Source organism: Phallusia mammillata, chromosome 5 (assembly GCF_965637545.1).
Source record: "Phallusia mammillata chromosome 5, kaPhaMamm4.hap1.1, whole genome shotgun sequence".
NCBI lineage: Eukaryota > Metazoa > Chordata > Ascidiacea > Phlebobranchia > Ascidiidae > Phallusia > Phallusia mammillata.
The window spans coordinates 25,972,931-25,997,569 of NC_137256.1; the positions used below are offsets into that span (position 1 = coordinate 25,972,931).

Below are 24,639 nucleotides of genomic sequence, written 5' to 3' on the forward strand. Positions count from 1 at the left end.
TACACTGCCCTAAACATCCTTCTTCGATGAAATAAGGGAAATCCAAGCAGTCCGTTTTGAATATTATAGTAAATAGGCATTTGTCCAATTGCTTGAATCACCTCAGCAAGGCAATTTCGGCCACTTTGAGAACTTTAATCGGCTACTATAGACACTGGATTCCATTGGGAGTGTAATTTAAAATTATTTCTGGACACAGATTTAAACCCGAATTTCAAACATGTCCAGGGAAATTTCGGACGTCTGGTAACCCTAACATAATGTAATGATGCAATTAAAAACTTAAAAAGCATTCAATTATGTGTTTGTATGTTTTCAGGCCTTTCTATAAACCTTGATGTGATCAACCAACACCTCTCAACTTCCAATATTTAATTGTATGTAAACATAGGAGTCTGTCGTGGGTCAACCGGGTTTGCGAAACTTTTAGGTAAGGGTTACCAGACACCTGGAACAAAATGTCCAAAATTAAGGCGTAAAAACTGCGTCTATAAATAATTTCATCAATTTCAAAACTTGCCTTGGGAATCAGGACAGATGTTGTTGGGCAATATCTCAAGAGAATTGATGCACAACTTCGTCTAACGATTTGGAACGCATGCAAAGAACCTATCTGTCTCGTGATTTGCTGATTGGAGAAACTATAGTTGCGTTGGCTTGCAGGCTAGATTGTGCACTAAAGCTAGCTAATGTAACGGTTTTGTTTTTGGCTATAATTTCAAAAGTATGTTTAAATATCATAGTTATATTAATGTAAACCTGATTTCGTTTTGCTAGAGTATAGGCTAATGGGCATATGCACTGTACAAATGATTAAATTGCGGAGGCGTTAATGGCTTGCAGGCTAGATTGTGCACCAAACCTGCTAATATGTAACGGTTTTGTATTTAGCTTATTTTTTTGGCTATAATTTTAATAGTATATTTAAGTAAACCCGATTTTGTTATGCAGGAGTAGTTCGAAGGCTAATGTAGGCCTACAGTGCAAATGATCGAATTGCTCGGCACCTACCAGTTCAAAACATGTCGAAAAATGTACATAGGATATACGTAAAAAGCTGTGTTCATAAATTATTTAAAGATGACAAGTATGTGTTGCGACATAGGTTAGTAACCACTGGACTGTAAAGACACCAGGTTAAGTTTGTTGATATGTAAGTACGTGGTGTTACAGAACCATGGGTTATGTAGTGTTGCAGATAAAAGTGTGCGTATAGGCCAGTTTATCTTGTAAAATCTGTAATAATATCACATTTTTAACTTTATCAGTTTGTTATCTGATAATTTGAAGCAGAAGTGTACAACCTGCAACCGTGAAGAGACAGATTTATTTGGTCGTAAATATATGAATAAAAGTGTATGGGCGGCGTTTGTTAAAATTCTTTTTGCTAAATATTTAGCTTCAAAAACTGATATGAGAAGAATTTTGGTGAGGTCTAGGCCGAATGTAGTTTATAAGTCAAGCAGCCATACGTCAAACTTAATTATCAGGCACCTTAAAACAATTAAGGGTGTAAAACTCGTGGGGTTTAGGGGCCACATTGCAGATTGAAAATGATGCCGAGGCCGCATGTGATTTTTATTCAAGTTTTTATACACTTTTGCAGATCCTTATTTCACCAACAACCGTCAATTCCCTGCTGGTTTTTGTTTTCAAATTACAGATGTAAAGAAATAGGTTTATATCACATATAAACCATCTATTGACGCCCCAAAAGCCCAGATTATTTTCCAACTTGATGTACAGATTGAGCTGTACAGTGTGAAGATCAGTCTTAACTGTTTATGACATCATAATCTATATTGGACGCTTTTGGTACCTGTTTTTCGCGTTGTTTGTGCACAATATGCGCACAAAATGTATGTCGCATATGGCTACTATAGTAGGTTGGTAATTCTCTTTTCTGTAACACAAATGTTAGAGCAGTTTGAAAATCAAAATTTTTGGCGAAGGTGGTTTAATTACATTACTGTCGCCAGTACATATATTTTAATAAACATGTTCACGGCCGTACGGCTACAAGTTGACTGAAACTTAACGCTTCGAGGAACGGTTAAATTTGTATCGTTTTTATTCATAACATATGAATTTTCATCTGTAAATTATTTTTTTGCATGTCTCTGGTTAAATAATTGCTTTGACTTTAAAAAGTATAAAAAAATATTTTAATTAGATAAATATCTGAGAAAATACTACAATTGTTGTTAAGTGTGCGTGGGCCGCATTAGAGGGCTTCGTTACCGCATGCGGCCCTCGGACCGTGAGTTTGACACCCCTGCCTTAAAGATATATAGGCCTGGAAGGTAATAAGGCTCACCGCTTTTATTTTTTGATATACAAGGAAAAATGTTCCGTTTTGTTTCAATTTCAAAAGATATAAGTACTTAGAATGATTTACAAAGTTTTGAACCTACAAGTTATGTGTAATAGTTACTATGAGAAAAACCAAATTTATAAGTGTTTGTTGACGACTTTTTATAATTTAAAATAAATTTGGTTACAAACATTGAAAGGTTTCGTTGTCGTAATGAAAACTTTTTAAGATATATCAGTAAAGAGGTCGTTTTACTTTAATTGGGACATTATTTTAGCTGGAAAAAAGAATGACTTTAAAATAATTATTTTACGGTTTTGTTTGTCGGCCATTGGTGGCAATAAGGCCCAACATTTTTTTCTCATTTTTAAATGGGCCTTTTAAGTAAAGGCGACTAGTATGCACATGGCACTCCCCCCACATAAAATGCCACCAGGGCCGCATTTGACTCGCGGCCGCAGTTTGGACACCCCTGTGTTGGTAGCTTAAACCAATGTACCAAAAATTAATCGGCCTTTTCACCGAACAATCCGACTTGAACCAAAGTTTGAGACGAGTTCAATGCAATATTCGTTGCAACACTTCGTACTAAAGACGTTTGTTCAGCAACAAATAACATCATCATCAGTTATTAAACTCGCCTTGGGACTCAGGACAGATGTTGTCAAGCAATATCTCAAGGGAATTGATGCACAGCTTCGTCTGACGATTTGTTGCTGTAGATTTAAAACTTCTTTCCAGCAAGGCGTACAATATACAAAAACTATTTGGCTGGTCATAGATGTCAAAAGTTTATTTCTACCTTGCGACCTAAAATGCAGTAAAGGCGATATATATCCCTGGGGTCGTTTTAAGAAAATGGCCACAATTTTTATACGTTTGAAAGAATAAACACGCAGGATTTTCAATATATTGGAAAATTTAAAATGTTTTTTAAATTTAAACGTTTCTAAATTTACTAAATATTTTTGAATGACAATCATTTCCAAAATACAAGACTGAGAAGTTTCATACTTTGTTGATTGGTTTCATGCGCAATATTTGACTGAATTTTTAATTTTTATTCAGTTCACCTTTTTTACCCTTTTACCTCTATATATTTGTTACTATGTTTACCGACGTTAAAGAGAATATACTCTATTGCAGGGATGTCAAACACTCGACAACAATGGAAGTATTTTGTCAGATTTTTATCGAATTATAACAAATTTTTCTTACTTTTCAAAGTGAAAGCTATTATTTAAACACACATACAGAAATTTAATTTATATAATAATAATTCATATGTTATAAATAGAAACGATAGTAATTTAAGCATTCCTCAAATCGTACGGCCACAGAAACGAGTTTGTGCGGCCGTAAACATATGTTTGTTAAAATAATGTACTGGCGACCGTGTTGTAATTAAAATTCCTTTGGCTAAAATTTTGTCTTTCAAACTGCTCTAAACAGATTTTGTATTACTGAAAGGAGTATTACTATAGCCTAGTAGCCATATGCGCCAGACTTTTTGTAGGCCTATTTTGTGCAAACAATGCAAAAAACAGGTACCAAAAGCGTCACAATATGAACCAGGGGTGGGGAACCTTTTTGTTTATAAAGGCCACCAAACGGTTTATCAATATTCGTTTAGGCCGCATGGACTATTTCCCAGGCCAAGGATAGTGGTGTTCAAACTTTGTGACGTACAGAATGGTCGTTTGCAAATCCCTTGTAGAGTTGTAGTACCTACGGTCCAAGCTAAATACAATTCCTTACTACATTCCAATCTTAACAACAATATTCAGGATTTTTTAACCTAGAAACTCGCTTGTTTGCAAATATCAATGATCTAAGAACACCTTGTGACATCACAGACACGTTTAATACATTCGATTATGCGCAAACAATTGTTCTTTCGCAACACAAGTAAGATTGTACAATCTTGGGCTCTTGGCAGTACTACGAAAATCGCCATGTAAACCACTATGGGACCGTTTGGCTCTAATTTAAAACCCGCTGCCCTTGAACTAATCAAATAGTATAATGTGGAATAAAGATCCAAAAATAAGTTTCTGTCTACTTTTCAGCGCCTGGTGTAGTCTGTAATATCAACATCCTAAAATGTATTTTGTCATCGAAGGCCGCACTTTGTGCCCTAAAAGGCCGCAGGTGGCCTTTTGTCGCAGGTTCCCCAGCCCTGATATAGCCTATGACGTAATAAACAGTTAAAACTGATCTTCACACTGTGCAGCTTAATCTGCGCATCAAGTTTGAAAATAATCTGGGCTTTTGGGGCGTCAATAGATGGTTTATATGTGATATAAACCTATTTCTTTACATCTGTAATTTTTAAACAAAAACCAGCAGGGAATTGGCGGTTGTTGGTGAAATAAGGATCTGCAATGCGGCCGTCGTAGCAAAAAGGTTGTTTAAGTGTATAAAACTTGAATAAAAATCACATGCAGCCCTCGGCATAATTTGCAAACTGCAATGTAGCCCTCGAACCCCACGAGTTTGACACCTCTGCTCTATTGCTCTTAAATGTCATGATTCATGTATTAAACGCGCGTTCAACGTCTCCTTGTTGCCCTGTTGGGAATATACAGTTATGTTGGTTGCTATTAAGTTCACAAGGTCTGTCAGAATGCGTAGCGAGTTGACGTCATCGACGAAGTAGCGTTTTGTGCGTTTGATTTTATACCTGAGGGTTGAATGGAGTAAAGTTGATGACCTCGCAAATCGTGAGAAAAATCTTTATAAGAAGCATGTAGGGACCACTAACTTGTATAAAGTCGAAGACTACCGTAATATTATCAAGTAACATATAAGGGCTACTAGTACAAAACATAAGCATAAACATGTTTAAAAATCTATAAAGGGTACAACCGTGTTCATGACTTATTTGAAAATTAAAATTGACAAGTTTAAATGTGGCGGGCATAGGTTGGTAACCCCTGGACTGTAAAGTAACCAAGTTAAGTTTGTTGATATAAGTGGTGTTACAGAACCATGGGTTATGCTGTAGTGTTGCAGATAAAAGTGTGCGTATAGGCCAGTTTTATCTTGTTTAATCTGTAACACCATCCGGGTTCGGTTATTTTGTCTAAGTTAAGTTTATGCAGCATTATATTGTGCTCTTGGTAGTTTAGAAAAGTTTAAGTAAATGGTTTATCTCGCTGTGTGGGTCCTAATGTTCGCCTTAACCTGGTATCAAGTCCAGCCAACAAAGGTGATATCTCGTAAAAATAATAAGTTAATAACGGCAACAAACTGTCGTTGCACAGATTTGCCACATTTTTAACTTGATCAGTTTATTATAATAATTTGAAGCATAGGTGTACAACCTGCATACCATCCTTATTTTTAACTGTAGTCCTTATTTTGTCTTATTTTCAACAAAAGTATAGTCAGATCCCTGCTACGAGTAAAAGTAAACCTAGACCTGACCTGACTTGTCGTAAGATGCACGAAGTATTTTATTACGCACAACGAGTTGCTGTAACAGATTGTTTCTGGCCAAAATATTGGTATAATGATGTCATTGCTCGTAGAAATGCAAAGATTTGTTCAAAAACATTTGTTTCGTTTCGCATAAAGATTTAATTTTTTGGTTGTCCTTATTTATGGTTTCAAGTCGATGGCAATCCTGCTTATAATTAAGTGTAATCAGAGCAAATATTTCAGTATAATTTATAGATAAAGTTAATTTATGGATTAATTTAAAAATCAATTCAGAATTTTATGCAGAAAGAGACGTTGTTATGTAACAAACCTCATTTTAATTATCAGTTGTAATTTATGAACATATATCATGCGCACATTAGTGGCCGTCGTTGAAACTGAAGCCTGTAATGTAGCTCTCTAACTGAAGGGTTGTGCACCCTCGCCTTAAAGCTAATCAACGGTAGCTTGATAATAAAAGGTTTTAAATCAATCACATAATATATGTAATAATCTGACATGTCATCAATTTTCATAATTGTTTAACAAATTTTACATGAACAATGCAGGACTGTGATTATTTTGTTGTTTCAACATTGTTCAAATTATTGTGAAGTCGTCCGTTGTTGATTCGAGTTTGTGTTATTTTGTTAAGTTTCCTGTTGGCAAGAATTCTAGTTCATGCATAGCATGGTCACAATTTGATAAGTTTTAATGGATAAAATCGCAAGGCTTTAAAAGCGTTTTACCCGGATTACGGAATTAAAAATTTGCCAATCCTTGTTTTTTTGGGTTTGTTGCTTTGAAACGTCGCAATGTTTTCGCAACCGAAAATCTTAACGTATAGACTGTTTGATTACGTCAATCGTATAGTTTGAATTGAGTTTATTTCGCTTAAATGAAAGTAAAAAAATAGCGACACAATTGCACTAAAACAGTCGAATTTTTCAACTTAAATTTCGAGTTGCTTCGTGTGGTAATGCAAATTTTGAAGTTATGTTTGATTTTTCGTTTCCTTTTTTTTGGAAAAAATGTGTAGGAGTTTAATGGATTAATTACATTTCCTACAATACGCATAACAACGTTGAGATGTTTCAAGATCCTAATATAACTGCAATGGAGTTGTTTGTGGCTTAAACCAGTGTACCAAAAATTAATCGGCCTTTCCACCAAACAATACGACTTGAACCAAATTTTGAGACGAGTCCAATGCAATATTCGTTACAACACTTCGTACTGAAGACATTTGTTCAGCAACAAATAACATCATCATCAGTTTTAAACTCGCCTTGGGAAATCAGGAGAAATGTTGTCAAGCGATATCTCAAGAGAATTGATTGTTGTTTAAAATCACCTTCACGATTGGATTTAGTCACAATGAGCCACTGTTATTAAAAACCAAACAAGTTTAGCAAATAGAACCGATATTAATTTAAAAACTTATTGATGGGTCGCCTAAAAATTTTATGACAAGACCTTAGCGGGCGCCATTTTATTTTTAATGAAGTCCTAATCTTGTTACGCGATATCTTAAGATAATTATCTCAATTATATCAGTTATAATTGATGCACCAATTTGCTTAACAAGTTTAAAGGTTAGATTTAATTTTTTGTGTGTGAAAGCATTTTTATTTTCAGATATTTTAAGACTCAACTGCGTTTGTTAGAGCAGTTTTGTTTACCACGTTCTTACTTTTTCACATTTTGATTTGGTTTGTTCACATAAAATAGCGAAAATTATTTGTCATGCAACAAATGCTGCCTTCGTATTTCCAATTTTGACGTCCACCTTCTATTTTATGATTCTTAGTTTAATTGTGGCATACATTATTTCTCTACTATGGTGGCATCGTTGAAAGCGGGGTATTTTTGGCCTAAGAAGGTGAAAGGGTCTGGAAAAAGCATCTGATGCAAAACTTTTTAACGCTTAGCTTCTAAGGTAAAAGCATTTAATAACTGTTGTTGAGTATTTTGAGAAACTTTTGCTTTATCACCTCATTGGTTTGAACTTTGTTTAAGTTTTAGTACAGGTTTATAAATTACTTGTAGCATTAGCCCAAAAGGGTATTAACACTAAAGTTCAAGGAATTCCTTTAATTCGTGCCAAGTCTGATACTAAACTTTAGGAAACGAATCGATATTTTGAGGTTACAAATCGGGTTCAACCATAAATGGCGTCATGTTACTTTATAAACCTACAAATTTAAGAAATATATTCATTTCGGAGCCAAACGCCTGTCCAACTAAACAAGTTTTATCACAATAATTTTGAAACATTTTATTAAAACTTGCAAACTTTGCTTGGTAAAACCATTTTTCGGAGTCACAGAATGAAATATTCAGTTGTTTTGAATGTTGAACACAAACAAATACCTTCTAAAATTTGTTATTTCTTGGCAGAAGATAAAATAATTTTTAAAACATGTTGTTACAACTGACAGCGGTTTTGCTGTATTATATGTCACTGGTCAGCGGACAGCAGCAATGCAGTTACGTCACCGTTGCAACATGTGGTGATGACGTCACTGTCACACCTGTAAACCTGATTATTGGGAGGGGTGAAAAGGGGGACACTGGGTTACCAGGCAAAATGGGTCCTGGGGGATTCACCGGAAACAACGGGGTTATCGGACCCATAGGTCCCAAAGGAGACCCTGGAATGCCTGGTGTGTGCCGAAGGGGAGAGGCAGGCAGACAAGGTTCGGTGGGTCCTAAAGGCGATAAGGGCGACAAGGGAGAGGATTTAAATTTGGAAGACTTCAACACAGATTTGCACGAAATAAGAGAAAGTCTTCGAGGTACATTTGTTTTTCTGCAAACTGAAAGTTAAAAACGCAATTGATGAAACAAAATTTCAGTTTGTGGCTTTTTTTAACAAAATAACACAAATAAAACCACCCAATAACCACTCAGACAGCTGGCGATTAAAATAACTTTAACATTTTTTTATTAAAAGCTTGTGAACAAAACTTGTAGTTCTACACACAGCAAACTTTCAAAAGGGGGTTGCGGTACACGAAGTACAACAGAAAACCTTTCTACCAGAACGAACCACAGTATCAAAAACTGTTGCAGTTGCACTGAATGCAAAAAAAGTGAAGGGTCCGTGATCCGTGAAGGGATTTTTACTGGGCCGCATAAAACTTGCTCATGGTTCACATTGAACGAAAGTTGTAATAACAGTAATTAGTTTTTCAGTTGAACATTTGTGGTTTTTAAAAGTCGGTCCGTGACAAAAATTGAAGTTTTAAACCTTTAAACCGGAGTGCAAAACAGGTTGCCGACCCCTGCACTAAACGATAAAAAAAATAATTATTTTGAAGAAAAAAAGTTTTAAAGCAAAAAATAAACTTTCAGCATGGATGGCAGTGCGGTACGGTACAGCACGTGTGTCGTTTACCCTACCACGTACCTCGTTACGTAGAGCATACCGTACCAATTGTCAAAAATCAAAGCGATACCGTACCACCGTACTGTACCAAATGTCAAAAATCAAAGCGTACCGTACCACTGTACCGTACTTGAGGTACGGTACGCAAAATCGTACCGTACCTTCAAATAAACCATTAGGGATTAAGTTGGATACATTTTATGACATGCACTTAAAGGAGAAGTGTGTAAACTCTAAACAAGCTGCCCCACTACAACCAGCTTATTCGAAATGAAAGGTTGATGTGTTTTCTACGATGGGTTCGTGCAGCGACAGTGTGTAATTTTCAACAGCATGTTTCTTAAAATCATTGCTGCGAAAGAGACAACAACACTAGCTAGCTTTTTCAACTAACTAGGGACATTTTACAGGGACATTGTGATGAAATCATGTCATCAAAAATTTAAATTCAGGTTTCAGACAATTTTGATATTATCTGCAAATGGTAACGATTCAAAATGAACGTTTAATTAACATTTAATATGCGTACCAGTACGGTGGTACGGTACGTTTTTCGTACGGTGGTACGCTCTAGTGTAGAGCCGTACCACGTACCGCACCCGTACCCCATCTTTCGTTGCATACCGTACCTACTGTACTTTTTGATGAAATTTACTGCGTACCGTTCGTACCGTCCTGCCATCCTTTCGTACCGTCCTGCTTTTAAGACCGAAATTATGTTGGAGTGTGAATTAATAAACCACTTGGATTGTCAAGGGTTGTCAACCCTAGAATCCAACATAACAGAGTTTCAATCGGCACACCCATTGCATTTTTAAGCAGTCACTGGTCGTAAAATAAACGTTGTATATATTTTACAAGTTTTTGACCTCTAGTACTAATTTTTTGCTAAAAATCCGTTATATGGTGAGATCATTTTATTTAGTCTTTTACATCTTTTAAAAACCTTTACCAACACAATCGCTAAACCGTTTGCTTCAATTGCTCCATAAATATGTTGTCAAAAATCAACATTTAGACGCACGTATTTTCCCGGACATGTCCCTGTGCAGATTGAATCGATGCAGACCAGCGAACACAGCACACTTATCGATAAATCATAGCACGCCAGGCATATTAAAGGCGTTATACCGAATCAGCCGGTATTCCAAGCATTCCCATATGGCAAGACACAGGCTAAAAAAATGTAGCCTGCGGTGAGATTCGAACCCACGACACAGTCTTTCCGGGACTCGAAAATAACTTTATACCAATACCTATGTAGCATTCATTTTTTAATTAAAACTTCTTATAGCCACACTAATTTCCTTTAATCGTGAAAGAAAATTATTAATTTAAATTTGAAAGTAAATTATATGTGGAATTGTACATTTCAGAGATGAAGTGCCGACTTCCAACCAGCTGTGCAACGTCATCAGTGGATGGTTACCAGATGTTTATCTGTAACAGCAGTGAAGTGGTCTGTGCCGGTTGGACGGTAAATCGAACAATATCTAGAATGACAACGTGGAATTACAACACTCGTATATTTCCTACATGACAGGTTTTTCAACGACGATTTAACGGAAGTGTGGATTTTAACCGAACCTGGCAGGAATATAAAGATGGATTCGGAAACATGGAAGGAGAATTCTGGCTCGGTGAACAAATTATTTTGTTTGAACGCGAAAATTGAATTTGACCATAACTTTAAACAACCCAGGTTTGGATAAAATACACGAATTGACAAGTGGACAGAACTGCAAACTGAAAGTAAAGATGACAGGTTTTGATGCCACATCGGCTTACGCACAATACAGGTAAGATTTCTATTAATAAAATAACATGCGTTCGGTTGGAACCCCGTGAAAAAACGAGTTGCAAAAAAATTTATGTTGAAAAATATTACCTTTAAAAACGCAGTAAAAATACAATTTTCCTTCAAAACCCACTGTCGGTGGAAATATGAGTGCTACATTATCCAGCTTCGCCGCTTCTCCTGAGAGTGGGAAAACGCTGCTCCTCCTAAGCGTGTAAAAAGTGGCACAGCTCCACTTGGTGAAAAAGATAATCTCGCTTTATCAAAAAATACACATTGGTTTAGAACAGTGGTTCCCAACCTTTTTTTGATGCGACCCTAATACTTCCCATAATTTTATTTTGTGGTTTCTCGCGACACATGGACATGTTTTTTTACTAATTTGGTTGTATTTTTGTCTCTAAATCAGGAAAGCTTTTCGAAAATCACTGCGCCAGTTTTGAAAAGTTAAAAATCAAACAAATACTATTCGTTTTTTCTTCAAAACATTTCCATTTAGCCCGAAATTTAAAGCTGACTCAAAGCATTATCAGCCAATATGACGTCACAAACCGAATTTACCATTATTGCGCCAAATTGTCTTGAAATTTTTTGGGGACAACAATTCAAAGCAGTTTGTTACATCATAAATAATGTGTGAAAATTTAAATTAGTTTAAACCAGGGAGTAGAATCGCTTGTTATACGGGTCCAAGTTTGGTTCGGGTTCACTGTTTTTAGGGGTTTGAGTTCGGTTTGTAAACCGGTTTAAATTTTTTGAAAACGCCCTGTAGCTCCCATCTCGCGTATTCTTCAGCACATTGTTTGAAATCAATAAATTTTAGGCGATTACAAAAAATAATACAGGCTGCATTTTTACCGGTTCGGTTCAGGTTTAATAAATTGAACCGCTCAAACCTGTTCGCGGGTTCGGGTTCAGTTCCGGTTCGACTCCCTGGTTTAAACGCCGTTTTTACACAAAACGTGGAAAAACATCCGCTTTAGGCAGAAAAACAAAACCTGAAGGAAAGCGAAATGTATGTCGTTGAGAGAAGGGGACCTGTTACAAACACAAAACAGCACCAACAATGTGTTTTGTTTACGCAGTTCGTTTGCAATCGACGACGAATCAGACAATTATCGTTTACACGTTTCTGGCTTCAGTGGAACGGCTGGTGACGGTTTGGAATATCACAACGGAATGCAATTCACCACCAAAGATCAGGATAATGATCGGTAAATACATTTATGTACATAAGTATGAAAATATTTCCGCATTTTTAAATAAACAAAATTATTTCTGTTTCATTGTAAATTTGTTTTATGACGTCAAATTGCAAGACAAAAACAATTGTGCAAATTAATTGTGCAGAAATAATATAAAAACAACAGGCAAAAATACAAAATAAAAATCCTAAAAAAATTTGACCAAATTTCGTAAAACCCGAATTAATAAAGAAAAAAATCCCAACTGCAGATATTGAATAAAAAAATTGCTTTTTTTACTAATTTTTTAAAAAACTGAGCAAATAAAAAAATCTCCACAGCACATACAACGACTCACTCGTATGTTTTATAATCGTGTTTAAAACCGTTTATTAAAAAAATTAGTGTGAGACGTCATAAAATCATCAAAACAGCCTGTGTGACGTTACAACTGATAAAGTAATGGCGCTATTGGTTGACACACATTTAAATATTTCACTATGTGTTTGTGTAGTTTGTATCGAGGTTAAGTTTTGTTGGAATATTACATTGTGACACAGGTGGAGTGGCAACTGTGCACTTCGTTTCGGCGCTGATGGTGGATGGTGGTATAATAGTTGTTTCCATTCTAAACTCAACGCTCAATGGAGACGATCAGAAGGTCACAACTACAACATGATCTGGTATGAGTGGAAAGGGACGAATGAAGCGATTAAAGAATCAACGATGATGTTTAAATGCGAATAAAATCAACATTTCTCTTCCAAAGATGAAAATATGGACTTTTATTAATTTCCCATATCGGTGTAAATTATGTAAATACAATTATCCTGTTGAATTGTTTAAATCTCGCTAAATTAAAAATTCGCCAAATTCTATCTTTTAACCGTTAATAAATAGGAATTATTAAAACAAAGTAACTAAGTTTTTTCTCCAAAATGTGATTCAACTGATTTTATGCGAATTAATTTGAATGTAAAAATACTTGCAGATAAACCGTGGTATTATTACTAACAATTCAAACACGTGTAAAAATATTTGCGTTAAAAACATTAACTTGATTTTGTGAATACAATACACGGCTTAATCAGCAATTGTTAAATTGTGTTTGGAGATTTCCATTTTAGATAGCAAGAACAGAATAAGCAGAAGTTAACGAACTTTATTTCAAAATTTCAACTTACTGCACACAAATGACGTAGCTCTGGGAAAGTTAGAAATCGCCATGGAAACCAAAGTTAAGCCACCAAGTGTTCGAAAATTGTAAAAAATGTCACCTTCAATCGGTTGCCCTGGTAACGGAGAAAAGTTGAGTCACGTTGTTGCCATGGTTACGAAAGTTGAATCCCACTTTATCACTTTTTTGTCAAGGAAACAAATGCAAAGCATCATTTGCTTCTCACACCGTTGCCATGGTAACTCCGTTTATTCCTGCCTTAGCAACAAAGTATGAAACGTTATTTCTAACTGGGTCGTAATGGCAACGGATGTGACACGTGTGGTGTGCTTGACTTCATAAACATCGGATTGCTTCGGATATCTTTGGAAAATATAAATAACCAAAACATTGTTTAAAATGTCAGTATTGGCATTGACACACAAATTAATTATATTGTCAAGAAAAAAGACCGAAATTGACAAACCATCTCATGTTTCCCTATTGCAGCGGTTCTCAAACGGGTCCCACGGCGGCCAAAGTGGGCCACGAGCTGTTTGTAGGTAAGGCACAGATGCGGGCTCAATAGAACAAGCAAAAAATACCTTTACGGCCTGCTCGATCGCTGGAATCTTTAGTTAGCAAATGTCGAATCAATTTCACTGCGTCGTCTGGCAGAATTTCATCTCCCTCAGGCCACTCGATGTCTGCAACGTGAAGAACAAATTGTAACAACAAAATGGCTGTTGAAATAATTATGACAAGTTAACAAATAAACAAAGAAGCATTACACCAATCATAGGCTGCTCACGTCATAATTCTACTGCAGGGGCGTCAAACTCAAACAAATTTGAGGCACAAAAATAAACTTTTAAGTAAGTTAAGGGTCGCTTTATCAAAACATTTGTTTTGACCTCGCCAATCCGGTCACGCACCATTGCGCACATGACATGTAAACGCAACGGCTTTTTGGCCCATCAAGTAGGCTAGGCCCAACTTTAGTACTAGTCTATTCACGGACATGTAAACGTAGTAATTGTCTGGTGACTAAATACAGGGGTGCATGACAATGGTAGAAGTCCACATTAATATTATTTGCTACAAAAGGCAAAGCCACCTGATTGAAATAAACTTATACATGGAAATTGTATCTTGCATTCTTTATAGTATTTAAGAATATATATTGTTATGTTGCTTACAAGCCAAGAAAAAAGAGATTTGAATGGGATTTGTTCAGTTTTGTGGTTAAAGGCATTAAGTAAAATAAAAAAACAAAGGCACATATTGTTCCTACATCTTGACTTATCACCTATCACAAAATCAGAAAATCCTACTTCAGAACAAAAAAGGTCATAGATGTTTTGTTTCTTCTAAATCTGTCAATGTCTATTGTAACTTTGATTTTATTCTCTTAATTATCCACTCCACTCTTCTAGCAAACTATCAAGGCATCAATGTAGCTGCACAACCTAAACATTGCAATAATAGACTATAAAAAAATAATAGACTTGTCACCATTTGAATACTGCATGTATATATTATTGACCATTTTTCCGTAATAGTTATTGGTTTTTGCAAAATGTGTGACGGGTTGGAGCAATTTAAAAAACAAATAATATTGAAACAAGGTTTCAGCATTTTCATGCACATCTGCATTTTGCCACCAAACCCATCAAAACCACCAAAGACTTTTTTACACTTGCATTGTAGCTTGGTGTTTGTTTATGTAAACATGGTAGTAATAGACAACTTTATGCAGCTACTATATGTTTAAGCACCTTAACTGTTATAAAGGGATAGTGGGGGTAAATAGTGAGGGATTTGGTGAAACACAACAAGAAATAATAATTATAATCCACAACTGCTGAATGTACAAAGTGTCTACAGTTTATCAAATTCAGAAGCCGTTTAAAAATTTGGTTAATTTCTGGAAGCAGGTTTGCTCTGCTGAAATCTAGTGGTAACAGACACAAATGTGTAGATACTGCATGACAGACACTTGTTAAAATCTTTTGTATATATTGGTTAAGTAAGTTGTATACATAATTTATGTGTTCAACATTTAAAATACCTTTTGAGCGCGATCGCTGGAATCTTTCATTAGCAAATGTTGAATCAATTTTATGGCGTCATCTGGCAGAATTTCATCTCCTTCAGGCCACTCGATGTCTGCAATGTGAAAAACAAATATAAAACAAAATGACTGGTGAAATAATTTTGACAATTTCAACAAAACAATTAACCAAAAGACTTTTAACCAGTCACAAGCTGGTGATGTCACAATCATGACGTGTTCTTTCAACCAAGCAAAGAATGAATCAAGTGCATTTGCAGTTGCATGCCAAAGCAGGTTTGAATTTGTTGTTGTGCGACTACTCAGCCGCGCCAATAGAAAGTTGAATCACAAGCACCGTTGCCTGCCTCGTATGCTGCACATGTCAGCTTCATAGTAGGGGATCGCCAGTTTGACCTTCAGCCAGCAACTACAAATATATTCGTTACTTTGGTCAGCCATATAGCATTTATGCCAACCAGCAATGCAGTATTGTACAAATCACAGGTGTGAAAAACAAAGACATGAATGACTTTCTGCAGGCAAACCATTGAGTCTGTGTAGCTCAGATAGTGATTTACCCAGGTTATACACAAACCTGATTGAAGCCAATTTGGGGAAACGTCACTCCGCAAAACTGTGCACTTTGTCAAAGCAATCAGAGTCTTCAAACTTACAGAGTCTGTCTGTTTATCTGCTGGGGTCGCTTGTTGTGCAGCAGGACTTCCAGGCGGCGAACCAACCACTTCATCCATCTTGAAAATCTATGCAAATGTAAATAAATCCGACTCAACACATTTATGAACATTAACAAAATATCTGGTGTTAGCTACTGGATTTATCAAATTATCGGCAGCAAAAGATTTCTAAATTGTGTCTCTAAATACTTGCTTTCGCTGAGTCATCTTATGTTTTATCGCTTGATGACAAATGTAGTTGTGCATGACAATGCTGGAATTCATTTATAACTTTACATGGAAATTGCATCTTGCATACTTGGTAGTAATTTAAGATACATATGTCTCATATCCAGCCAGTATGAATCTCATATCAAAATCTCAAAAATGAAGATAATTTGCGGACCGGCAAAATATTTACGCGGACCTGCAGTTGGGAACCACTGGTCCAGAATACTGAAGCATGTAGCAACCACATGAATTGCCATATACAGGACAAGAATCAATATTTTATGACATGTTTGCAACAACATGCTTAAGTCCTAACACTAATGTGTTTGTGTGTTGCAAATACATTTATTAACACAGATCACTATATCTTTATCTCAGTTTTGATGGAAGCTGTCATTTCTCAAAACATTTTACTCTTACTTGCCTTATTACCTATCACACACAAATGAGAAAATCCTACCTCAGCAAAAACCAGTCCATAGATGTTTTGTTTCTTCTGAATTTGTCAATTGGGTTGTAACATTGACTTTGTTGTTTGTAATTATTCTCTTCATGATCTACTCCACTCTTTTCCAGCAAAGCATCAAAGGATCGAAGTAGATGGACAACCTAAGCATTGCAATAAATATATATAATAATACCTTTTTATCAATCTATTGCATGAATCAAGTGTACATAAACAGGTGTAAAAGATGTGGCCTTTTCATACCACTGACGATGGCAAGAGCATTCAGAAATGTTTAATTACTAAATTATGTCGCTTTTTAACTCTATTTGTGCAATTGTTATCCCTATTAAAAGTGTTTCACAAGATACTTGTTTTTGCTGAGTCATCTTATGTTTTATAGCTAAAATAACACAACAAATGCCTGGGCTTCAAAAGTAGAGTTCCAGGCTTAGAAAGTGATAATTAAACCTTATTCTAAATAATCCTCCTATTTGCAAACTAAAGGGTACAAATGCCATGAAATTGCAGTCTACAATAGACTGGGCCATGCGCCAAACGCAAACATGAACCCTTGGTCAGTGCACAGACGAAAATACATTATCAGGCATAAAGTGGGCTTGTCTTGGCTAAAGCAACAAAAAGTATGAAATTAGCTGGAAATTATTTGACTAAAAATGTAGTTTATGATTGTCTCATTTTTCAGGCTTTTTGCTTCAACTTTAAACCAAAATAAGTAAATATTAGAGTTTTTCTCAATGAATGCTAGTTTGAAATCTATAATCCTAATGTAATGAAACAGAATATATGTATATCTGACACATCCATAAACCATAACCCATAATATAGCAAGTGAAAAAATATGTAAAAAATTCCTACCTAAAACAGAATCAGTCGAGTCCATCCTGATGACTTTTCTCCCATAAATTCTGTATGTGTTTGATAACCAAGCCGACCATCAGAGTAACAAAACAGTTGTAACAAACATTCACATCTCTCCATCAGTTTTAGCAACACATCCCTCCAATGGTAGTTTCAGTTTCGATCAAATTCTAAAATTAAACATAATTAAAGATAACTTTACTGTGTGTTATAAAACACCAAAATAAATTCCAATACAGTGTTTTTTAACTTTGTTGAGCTTGCAGACCGATAACATTTTTCACCAAGTTTTGCAGGCCGGTGATTTTATAAAATCTAAACAAACCTCTTTGGTTTCATTGTTACTAATTTCTCTCATGTATAATAGAAAATATTCTTTCTTAAACTTATCAAAAACCTAAAGTACCAGCAGTTAAGAAACATTATCTCATGAAGCCTTATAACCGTTATGTTCTACATCCCTGAAAATAATTAATCCATATTAACCTTTTTTGCAGTCCGACTTGTTTATTATTGTTATTTTGGTAACATCCACTGACTCTCAGCTACCTCCATGGCACCAGAAGAACATGGTGATAAAGAAACTGATATTTCGTATTGACAAGTGATATAACATTCAGGTGAAGGTAATACAAATGAGTCAGGGATGCCAAAAGTTGGGCAGTGATCCAAGAACCGACCAAATTAGGAAGTTGATCACCTGTTAAACAACGTAACTTATTAATAGTGTTGTGGTTTTACATAGAAAAGAAGACATTATTAGAGAAGAAGCAAATATTACAACATTTTTTCCACAAAAAGTAAATCAAATCATAAATTTAATATGACAGGTATTAATATAAGAGTTAAAGTTGTTTGTTACAAGCTTGCTACAAAGCCAGGATAATTTTAAACCTTTCAATTCAACTGATTACCTATAAGTGAAAGTTGCACAAAAAGTTGCAGTACAGCAGCTGGTCCCTAGAGCATCTTTTAAAATTTGTATACTGGCGATTGTGATATAATGACCAATATATTGATACATTTGCTCTTGTGGCTTTTGGCTTCTTAAGTTAAGATTTCAGGGGATCAAAAATGTACATATTACATGCTTGGGAGATATAGAAACCTAGCGGCTAGACTGTTTGTATGCATGTTGTTTAAAAGCAATCCACAGTCTTAACATATAACAATGTAAATAGTGATGTGAAAAACTGCTAGAAGCAAGTGGTGAAGTTAAGTCTATGGATGAAATTACACACCAGTCTGTACTTTTATGCACCAGTGAATTGGATATTATGGAATAAATATCATTTCCTTAAAACTGTAATTTACAAACATTGGCACACTGGTGGCCATTGTTGAAATAGGGACCTGTGATGTGGGCATATGTAGTTAAAAGGTTGTGGACTCCTGTTCTATCAACATACCTGCACATGTAGGAGAAACATTGTGCTGTTGCAATTCCAGGGATATACTGCATGAATTGCATTAAGCAAACATTCCGTCGATAAACCTGTGTAAAAGAAAAATATGAACGTGTGAATAAGTGACATAGATTTTACAAATGTTTGTGTGGTAAGGAGTGGAATATAGCAATAAATTCTGCCTCTGCTCTCATAGACCAACATTATATGTAACATCTGCCACTAAATATATGCAACATCTTTCATTGTGATACAAAACAACCAAAAACCTTGCAACTCTATTCCAACACGAAAATAGCCCAGTGGCATGTGTGTTCATGCATTAAGCAGCGTCCAATTGACAAAAACCAACCAATCGCTCCTATGGGAATTGACTGTCTGGAAGCCCAGGCGCTTTAACACATATTAAGAGCTGTAAAGATAACTTATAGGCTGATTGGGCCAAAATTTAAAACAGCAAACTAAAATGCTCTTTAAACAATAACAACCTTACTTCAGATTTTTTCGAGCAAAGATTTTTTCACTTAAACCCCTGTTCTGTCACAATTAACAATTTGATAAGTCAATACAAAAAGATGCAACAGCTCCAAGTGCAGCAAGTTGCAAGTAAAGTATGTGTTTACGTATTAACAATATTGTTGATACCAAGCTAGGAAACCATCAGCAGTTTCAACACTGAAGTCCACAGTCCCTTACCTAAAGCTTAAAATCATTACAGCATCCTTTTAATATCAGACTGTGGTGCACATCATGTTATATATAGCTGAACACCCTTTATTCCAAGTAATGCAATTGTTTTTGTACAATTCTAAAACAGTGTGTGTCCATTACTGTAGGGAACCAATAAAGCAAAATCTTTGGATTTTTAACAGTTATGAATACTAATGAATGATTTGCGAAAAAATGTTGGTATTTAACCTATTTGACATTTATGTGCAAAAGGGTGTTTAACATAAAATGTATGTGAACTATAATAAATTCTTGTGGCTACCGTGAAAAGTAAGAATTAATCCCAACAGGTTAAATAACTTTCATCTCTTTCGCTTGTGTTTGATATTTCATGCGTCATCAGATATAAAATATCTGTTACAAATCGTTTTGCAAACACATACCAGAAATTTAGATCAGGCGTGTGCAACCTGTGGGCCATTGATAAAAGGTTGTGCAACCCACAGAGAAGCTTGGATTTCAAATGTACTAGCAAACAAGTCCAATTGTTATATATTTTTGAGTAGATTAATGTGCCTTTTGGGGATAAAATCGAAAGCAAAATTTAGTTGTAGTTAACTCAATATAGATATTTTTGGTATGCAACAAAGTAAAATCACCTTGTGATATATAAAGGTGTGGCTCAACACTTAAAATTGGTAATTGTATTTGATCCCACAGTGACTAAGGTTGCATACCCCAAGTTTACATAATTGCATACAATATGTTTATTGAAAATAAAAATGACTTAAAAATTACCCTTAAAATGGAGTGTGGACAATTTTGACCCACTTTTTCAACACAGTTTAAGTACAGAAAAATAAACATATCCTTTTTTGCAAAGCTAAAAACTAACATGGTAAATTGGTTACCTCAAAACAGCGTCAGAAGGTTGAGATGTCTTCACATAAGTAATAAATCCATATGTGCAGTGCAGTGCAGAGCAGAGACATTTGGCTTAATCCATGATCTATCCAACATAGCAGAGTTGTTGTAATATATATTACGATCAGTTTTGTTCAATGGGTTGCTGTAGAAAAAAACAAAATAAGTAACAATTATTTAATACAAACACAAAAGGTAAATAAATAATTTTGTTTCACATCATTTTTCGCTGTTTACTTGGGCCATGTTTTGATAATTTTTCGACATTCATACAAATCAACTTTTCAGCAAAAATTAAGGCTATTTCATTGCTTTTTAAAAGCTATCAAAACTCTGTAAAATAAATCAGGTCCTGTGAAACTTTCTGTTGTGTAACTTACAAACAAACAAAACTGCGCCTTTTGTCTCTGTGCTAGTGATGCTATTTTGTCTTTATGATGGCAACATGTAATAACATGCAACATATCGCATGTTTGGTGTCGCCTAAGATATTTGTTGAAGACGTCCGGAATTTTGCTCAGACAGATATGTAATCCTAAACTAATGTGCCTCAATCTTTTTCAATATCCAACTATTGCAAATGTATCTCATGTTTAGACAAGGCACGAATGAGGTAAAACAATATCACAGTAACAAAAGCCAACCCTTTTATGATGTGCCGTTTATTAAATCAGTCAGAACCGACGCGAATTAATTCGTCTTCAAGTTTATTGTTGGCGAATAATGGTAAGAGATCTTGCACAGACAATTGTCTTTCTATGATATCACAAAAGGGCAAAATAATGCCTTATATTTCAAAAATAAGAGTAAAAATGATGTACAAAAAGGTATTATCGCTCAGAATACTGATGCTGTACCTTCTACAAACATGTTTATCAATTTTTTTTGTTGCATTTGAGGATGAAGGACTTTTTTTCATCAACTTAAAGTAAATTTAATTTTATTTGTGCACAGTATATTACATATACATATATCACATATATTTGTATATTAGTTACACTGTAACTTAATTTATTTTTGTTGCTTTGTAATCTAGTATTGATGGATTTGTGCAAATACATTTTTTGTGCCATTTTTATGTTTTTCATGCCTAAAAATATATTTTCTCTTTGCAACAATTTAAGTAATTTATTTTTGCCACTGCGAATCTCTCATTACATAAACGTCCATGGTATTGTACCATCATGTTGTAGGTTTTTATCGCAGTGCATAGAGTTACTATATTTGCATGAGCAAATCCCGGACCGTTTGGATAAATGTCTTCTGTAACGTTAGTGGTTTTTCGGAACCTACTGCAACTGGTCGTACATAAAACGGTTTATTTCATCAGAAAATGAATGGAAACGAAACATGCAGCGACGTGACATTTAGTGGTAGTGTAACGATGACGAGATGTCGCAATTGCGCGGGCGCACGCTCTTGCCAGGTTAAAATTTTGCAAATCGACCAGACCGTTGGCCAGAACGCTTAAAATTCGCCCAAACTTTCATTTTATGCTAAATTTCTAAAATCGCTTGTTTAGCGCCGTCAAGTGGTGGACAATGTGTATTATTATTTTTGAGAAACGAGGCTCGAGTAAACATTTATTCAAAAGACATGACATGCGCAACACCAACACTATACGAAAAAAATAATACAAGTATCAATTGTCAAAATCAGTCAGCAGATTGTTAAACTCAGTTACATTTTGTGCATACATGTCGTTGTTAAAGAATTTAAACCTGGTGTCAGTTGCAGTAAAGCTATTGCAGCAAACCCCATCTTCATGTAAGTTTGAACTGATGCGAACCAAGGCTTTAAGCATCTTTACTCCTAACCGGTTTCTACTTTTTGCTTTAATGGCAGTTACTACAGAAAAAAACACGTTCAACAACTGCATTGCTTGTTGGTGTCGACAAGCAGTTTAGAGCGTATGTGGCTAATTTACTGAATGCAGATACATTTCGTCCATCCATGTACAAAAATTACTCAAAAATGGAATACAGGTAGTCCGGACAAGGGACAATTATATAGCATTTTAAATTTGCCGGGGGGTAGAGGGTTGTTGATAAGTTATCCAGACAATGATAATGGCGCTAACCGGATGGAAACCATGAAGTTGGAGTAAGTATTACAGTTCAGACAATGATACCAGACACAAAACCGGATAAAGTCGGTGTTATTCAGCAGCGACGGGATTCAGAGCGTCACGTGGCGCTGCAATATCGTTCGAGACACGGCGCTTATCGCGACAGCGCAGAGAACAAAAAGGTCGGGACCGAAAAGCGTCAAATCCTGCTGAGAAGCGAGAAGCATGATAAAAGTGTGAGAACGCCCAAACTTTCGGCCAGACGGCCAGACCGAAGTTTTTTTGGCCAAGGGCTCTGAATCAAGGCCAGAATGAGCGATTCTGGCCGAAAATAGGCCAACCCGGCAACCCTGCTCAGAACGACAGTTGCGAGTTGCTGTGAAATCGGATGATTGCAGCGTCATTTGACCATACAGCCACTGATCTTTTTTCTAGATCAGTGCATACAGCTGACACGTCATTATCAACATGGTCCACAACAACAAGATACGGTAATAGAAATGATGATTAAACAGAATCAGCAGTTAGGTGGTCCTGATTTCCTAGCTAGATGAACCTTAGCAACCTTTTTTATTTCTTTTTTTGGCGGGCGTTGCAGTATGCTATTAATTAAAATTAAGCGACAGGGGATTTAATAAATCCTGTTTGCATGCATCCACGTGGCTTTTAGAGGTAGTGTTAACGACAACAAGATGTCGCAATTGCACAGGCGTGCGCTCTTGCACGCTCAACGCAAAACCGTCGTCACAACTAAACATCGTTCCCACACGACCGTCTAACGGGCATTGGTCCTTTCCTTTGCGGCGTCATCGGTCAAGGCGACTTAGCACCGAAGCACATGTCGCGACCAAGGACGCCCAAAAAACGGGAGAGTTCCTCGACGTCCGGCCTTGGTTTGAGCCCTGAACATCGGTGGAAGCAAAGACTGGACGTCAAAGACGACTTCTCGGAACACCACACAAATACCGGGATAACTGCTCGGTACTCCGATGATAAGGACTGTCGAACATTGATTTGTCGCCACTCTGCAGTGCACGCGCGATTGGCGACGTTGTGTTTGTAAAAATGTGCCACATTTTTGTGGGGGAGTGTTACATCGCCATTGTACATATTATTATGTTTTCTATGTTTTACGCCAGTAGCCTTAACTCACTTGAATGGCGCAATGTTGTGCAACCTGGTGACATTATCTGTCATACAATCGGTGCTTATGACGTCACAGCCTTGGCATTGTTTTACTGAAGTCACGTCTTGTAAGTGTGGCTGTCTCGTGTTTATTAGCGACTGGATGTTATAGAGGCAGCATGCTTTATAAATTGATCGATTATGTTTTGTTTTTCAGTAACGGATAGGAAATTTGTGCTAACTGAACTGTTGTTGGTCGTCCAATGTGTAATTGTGCATCTCTGGACTATTGATTCCACCGTTGTCAGTCAACGTGCTGTTGCTGTAAATAACTGAATTATTCCGGTAAGCAATGTTGCTTAAAGTCTCGCAATCTGTAACTAATGTGGTTTGGTGATGTTTATTGAATTTGATGCTGTATTTGCAGAACCTAAAATCTACTGATCGCTTTGAATGTTACTGTGACTCTGGTCCTATAATAGTTCGGTAAGAGTCAAATTTGCTGATAATTTCTTGTATATTGCCTTGACTAAAGCAGCACGTATTTGCAGAAACCGCTTTTGCCTTTGTGCTCGTCTTGCTGCTGAACCCTCGAGCGCCACCTCTGTCCAAATTGCCTTAATAAAACGTTCGTTATTTTGGCTCTTGGTGCCTCGGAGTTGTTGAGCGCGAGGAAAGGCGCGTTGAGAACCGTTCTAGGAATTGTAGCGATCACCCCCTGCTGTGCTGTCTGGGCGCATAGAGTCACGCCCTCTACTAATTAAAAGGCGGCGCAACATAAGGGTTACCAGACACCTGGACCAAAAATGTCCAAAATTAAGGCGCAAAAACTGCGTCTATAAATAATTTCATCAATTTCAAACTCGCCTTGGGATAAGGACAGATGTTGGTAG

At 36.1% G+C, this 24,639-nt stretch overlaps 2 protein-coding genes and 1 long non-coding RNA gene across 3 annotated transcripts; 2 read left to right on the forward strand and 1 right to left on the reverse strand.

Annotated features, from left to right (window-relative positions):
* Window positions 1-8,141: 8,141 nt before the first annotated feature.
* LOC145228605 (angiopoietin-related protein 1-like) lies at window positions 8,142-13,085 on the forward strand. The gene is made up of 6 exons (XM_080093723.1): window positions 8,142-8,535; window positions 10,505-10,605; window positions 10,672-10,768; window positions 10,831-10,927; window positions 12,012-12,140; window positions 12,671-13,085. The coding sequence occupies exons 1-6, from the start codon at window positions 8,160-8,162 to the stop codon at window positions 12,855-12,857; spliced, it is 987 nt and encodes a 328-aa protein (XP_079949849.1). The 5' UTR covers window positions 8,142-8,159; the 3' UTR covers window positions 12,858-13,085.
* Window positions 13,086-13,256: 171 nt separating this feature from the next.
* On the reverse strand, window positions 13,257-20,979 carry LOC145228665 (uncharacterized). Its single transcript, XM_080093924.1, has 10 exons — window positions 20,541-20,979; window positions 18,964-19,049; window positions 18,041-18,254; window positions 17,552-17,724; window positions 16,688-16,836; window positions 15,918-16,083; window positions 15,338-15,435; window positions 13,872-13,973; window positions 13,462-13,650; window positions 13,257-13,402 (listed from the first exon to the last, which is right to left on the reverse strand). The coding sequence occupies exons 6-8, from the start codon at window positions 16,072-16,074 to the stop codon at window positions 13,926-13,928; spliced, it is 303 nt and encodes a 100-aa protein (XP_079950050.1). The 5' UTR covers window positions 16,075-16,083; window positions 16,688-16,836; window positions 17,552-17,724; window positions 18,041-18,254; window positions 18,964-19,049; window positions 20,541-20,979; the 3' UTR covers window positions 13,257-13,402; window positions 13,462-13,650; window positions 13,872-13,925.
* Window positions 20,980-23,109: 2,130 nt separating this feature from the next.
* On the forward strand, window positions 23,110-24,387 carry LOC145228760 (uncharacterized). Its single transcript, XR_013860273.1, has 2 exons — window positions 23,110-24,091; window positions 24,174-24,387. It is a non-coding gene; the product is annotated as an uncharacterized LOC145228760 (long non-coding RNA).
* The last annotated feature ends 252 nt before the right edge of the window (window positions 24,388-24,639 follow it).

Excerpts from the sequence above, each read along its gene's own strand:
- LOC145228605 (XM_080093723.1), top strand. The coding sequence starts at position 8,160 with ATGTTGTTACAACTGACAGCGGTTTTGCTGTATTATATGTCACTGGTC. Across the intron at positions 10,769-10,830 it reads GGAAGGAGAATTCTGGCTCG|GTTTGGATAAAATACACGAA; the intron begins GTGAACAAATTA and ends TAAACAACCCAG. Across the intron at positions 12,141-12,670 it reads AAAGATCAGGATAATGATCG|GTGGAGTGGCAACTGTGCAC; the intron begins GTAAATACATTT and ends ATTGTGACACAG.
- LOC145228665 (XM_080093924.1), bottom strand. The coding sequence starts at position 16,074 with ATGGATGAAGTGGTTGGTTCGCCGCCTGGAAGTCCTGCTGCACAACAA. Across the intron at positions 15,436-15,917 it reads CCCAAATTGGCTTCAATCAG|ACATCGAGTGGCCTGAAGGA; the intron begins GTTTGTGTATAA and ends TTCACATTGCAG. Across the intron at positions 13,974-15,337 it reads CCAGCGATCGCGCTCAAAAG|ACATCGAGTGGCCTGAGGGA; the intron begins GTATTTTAAATG and ends TTCACGTTGCAG.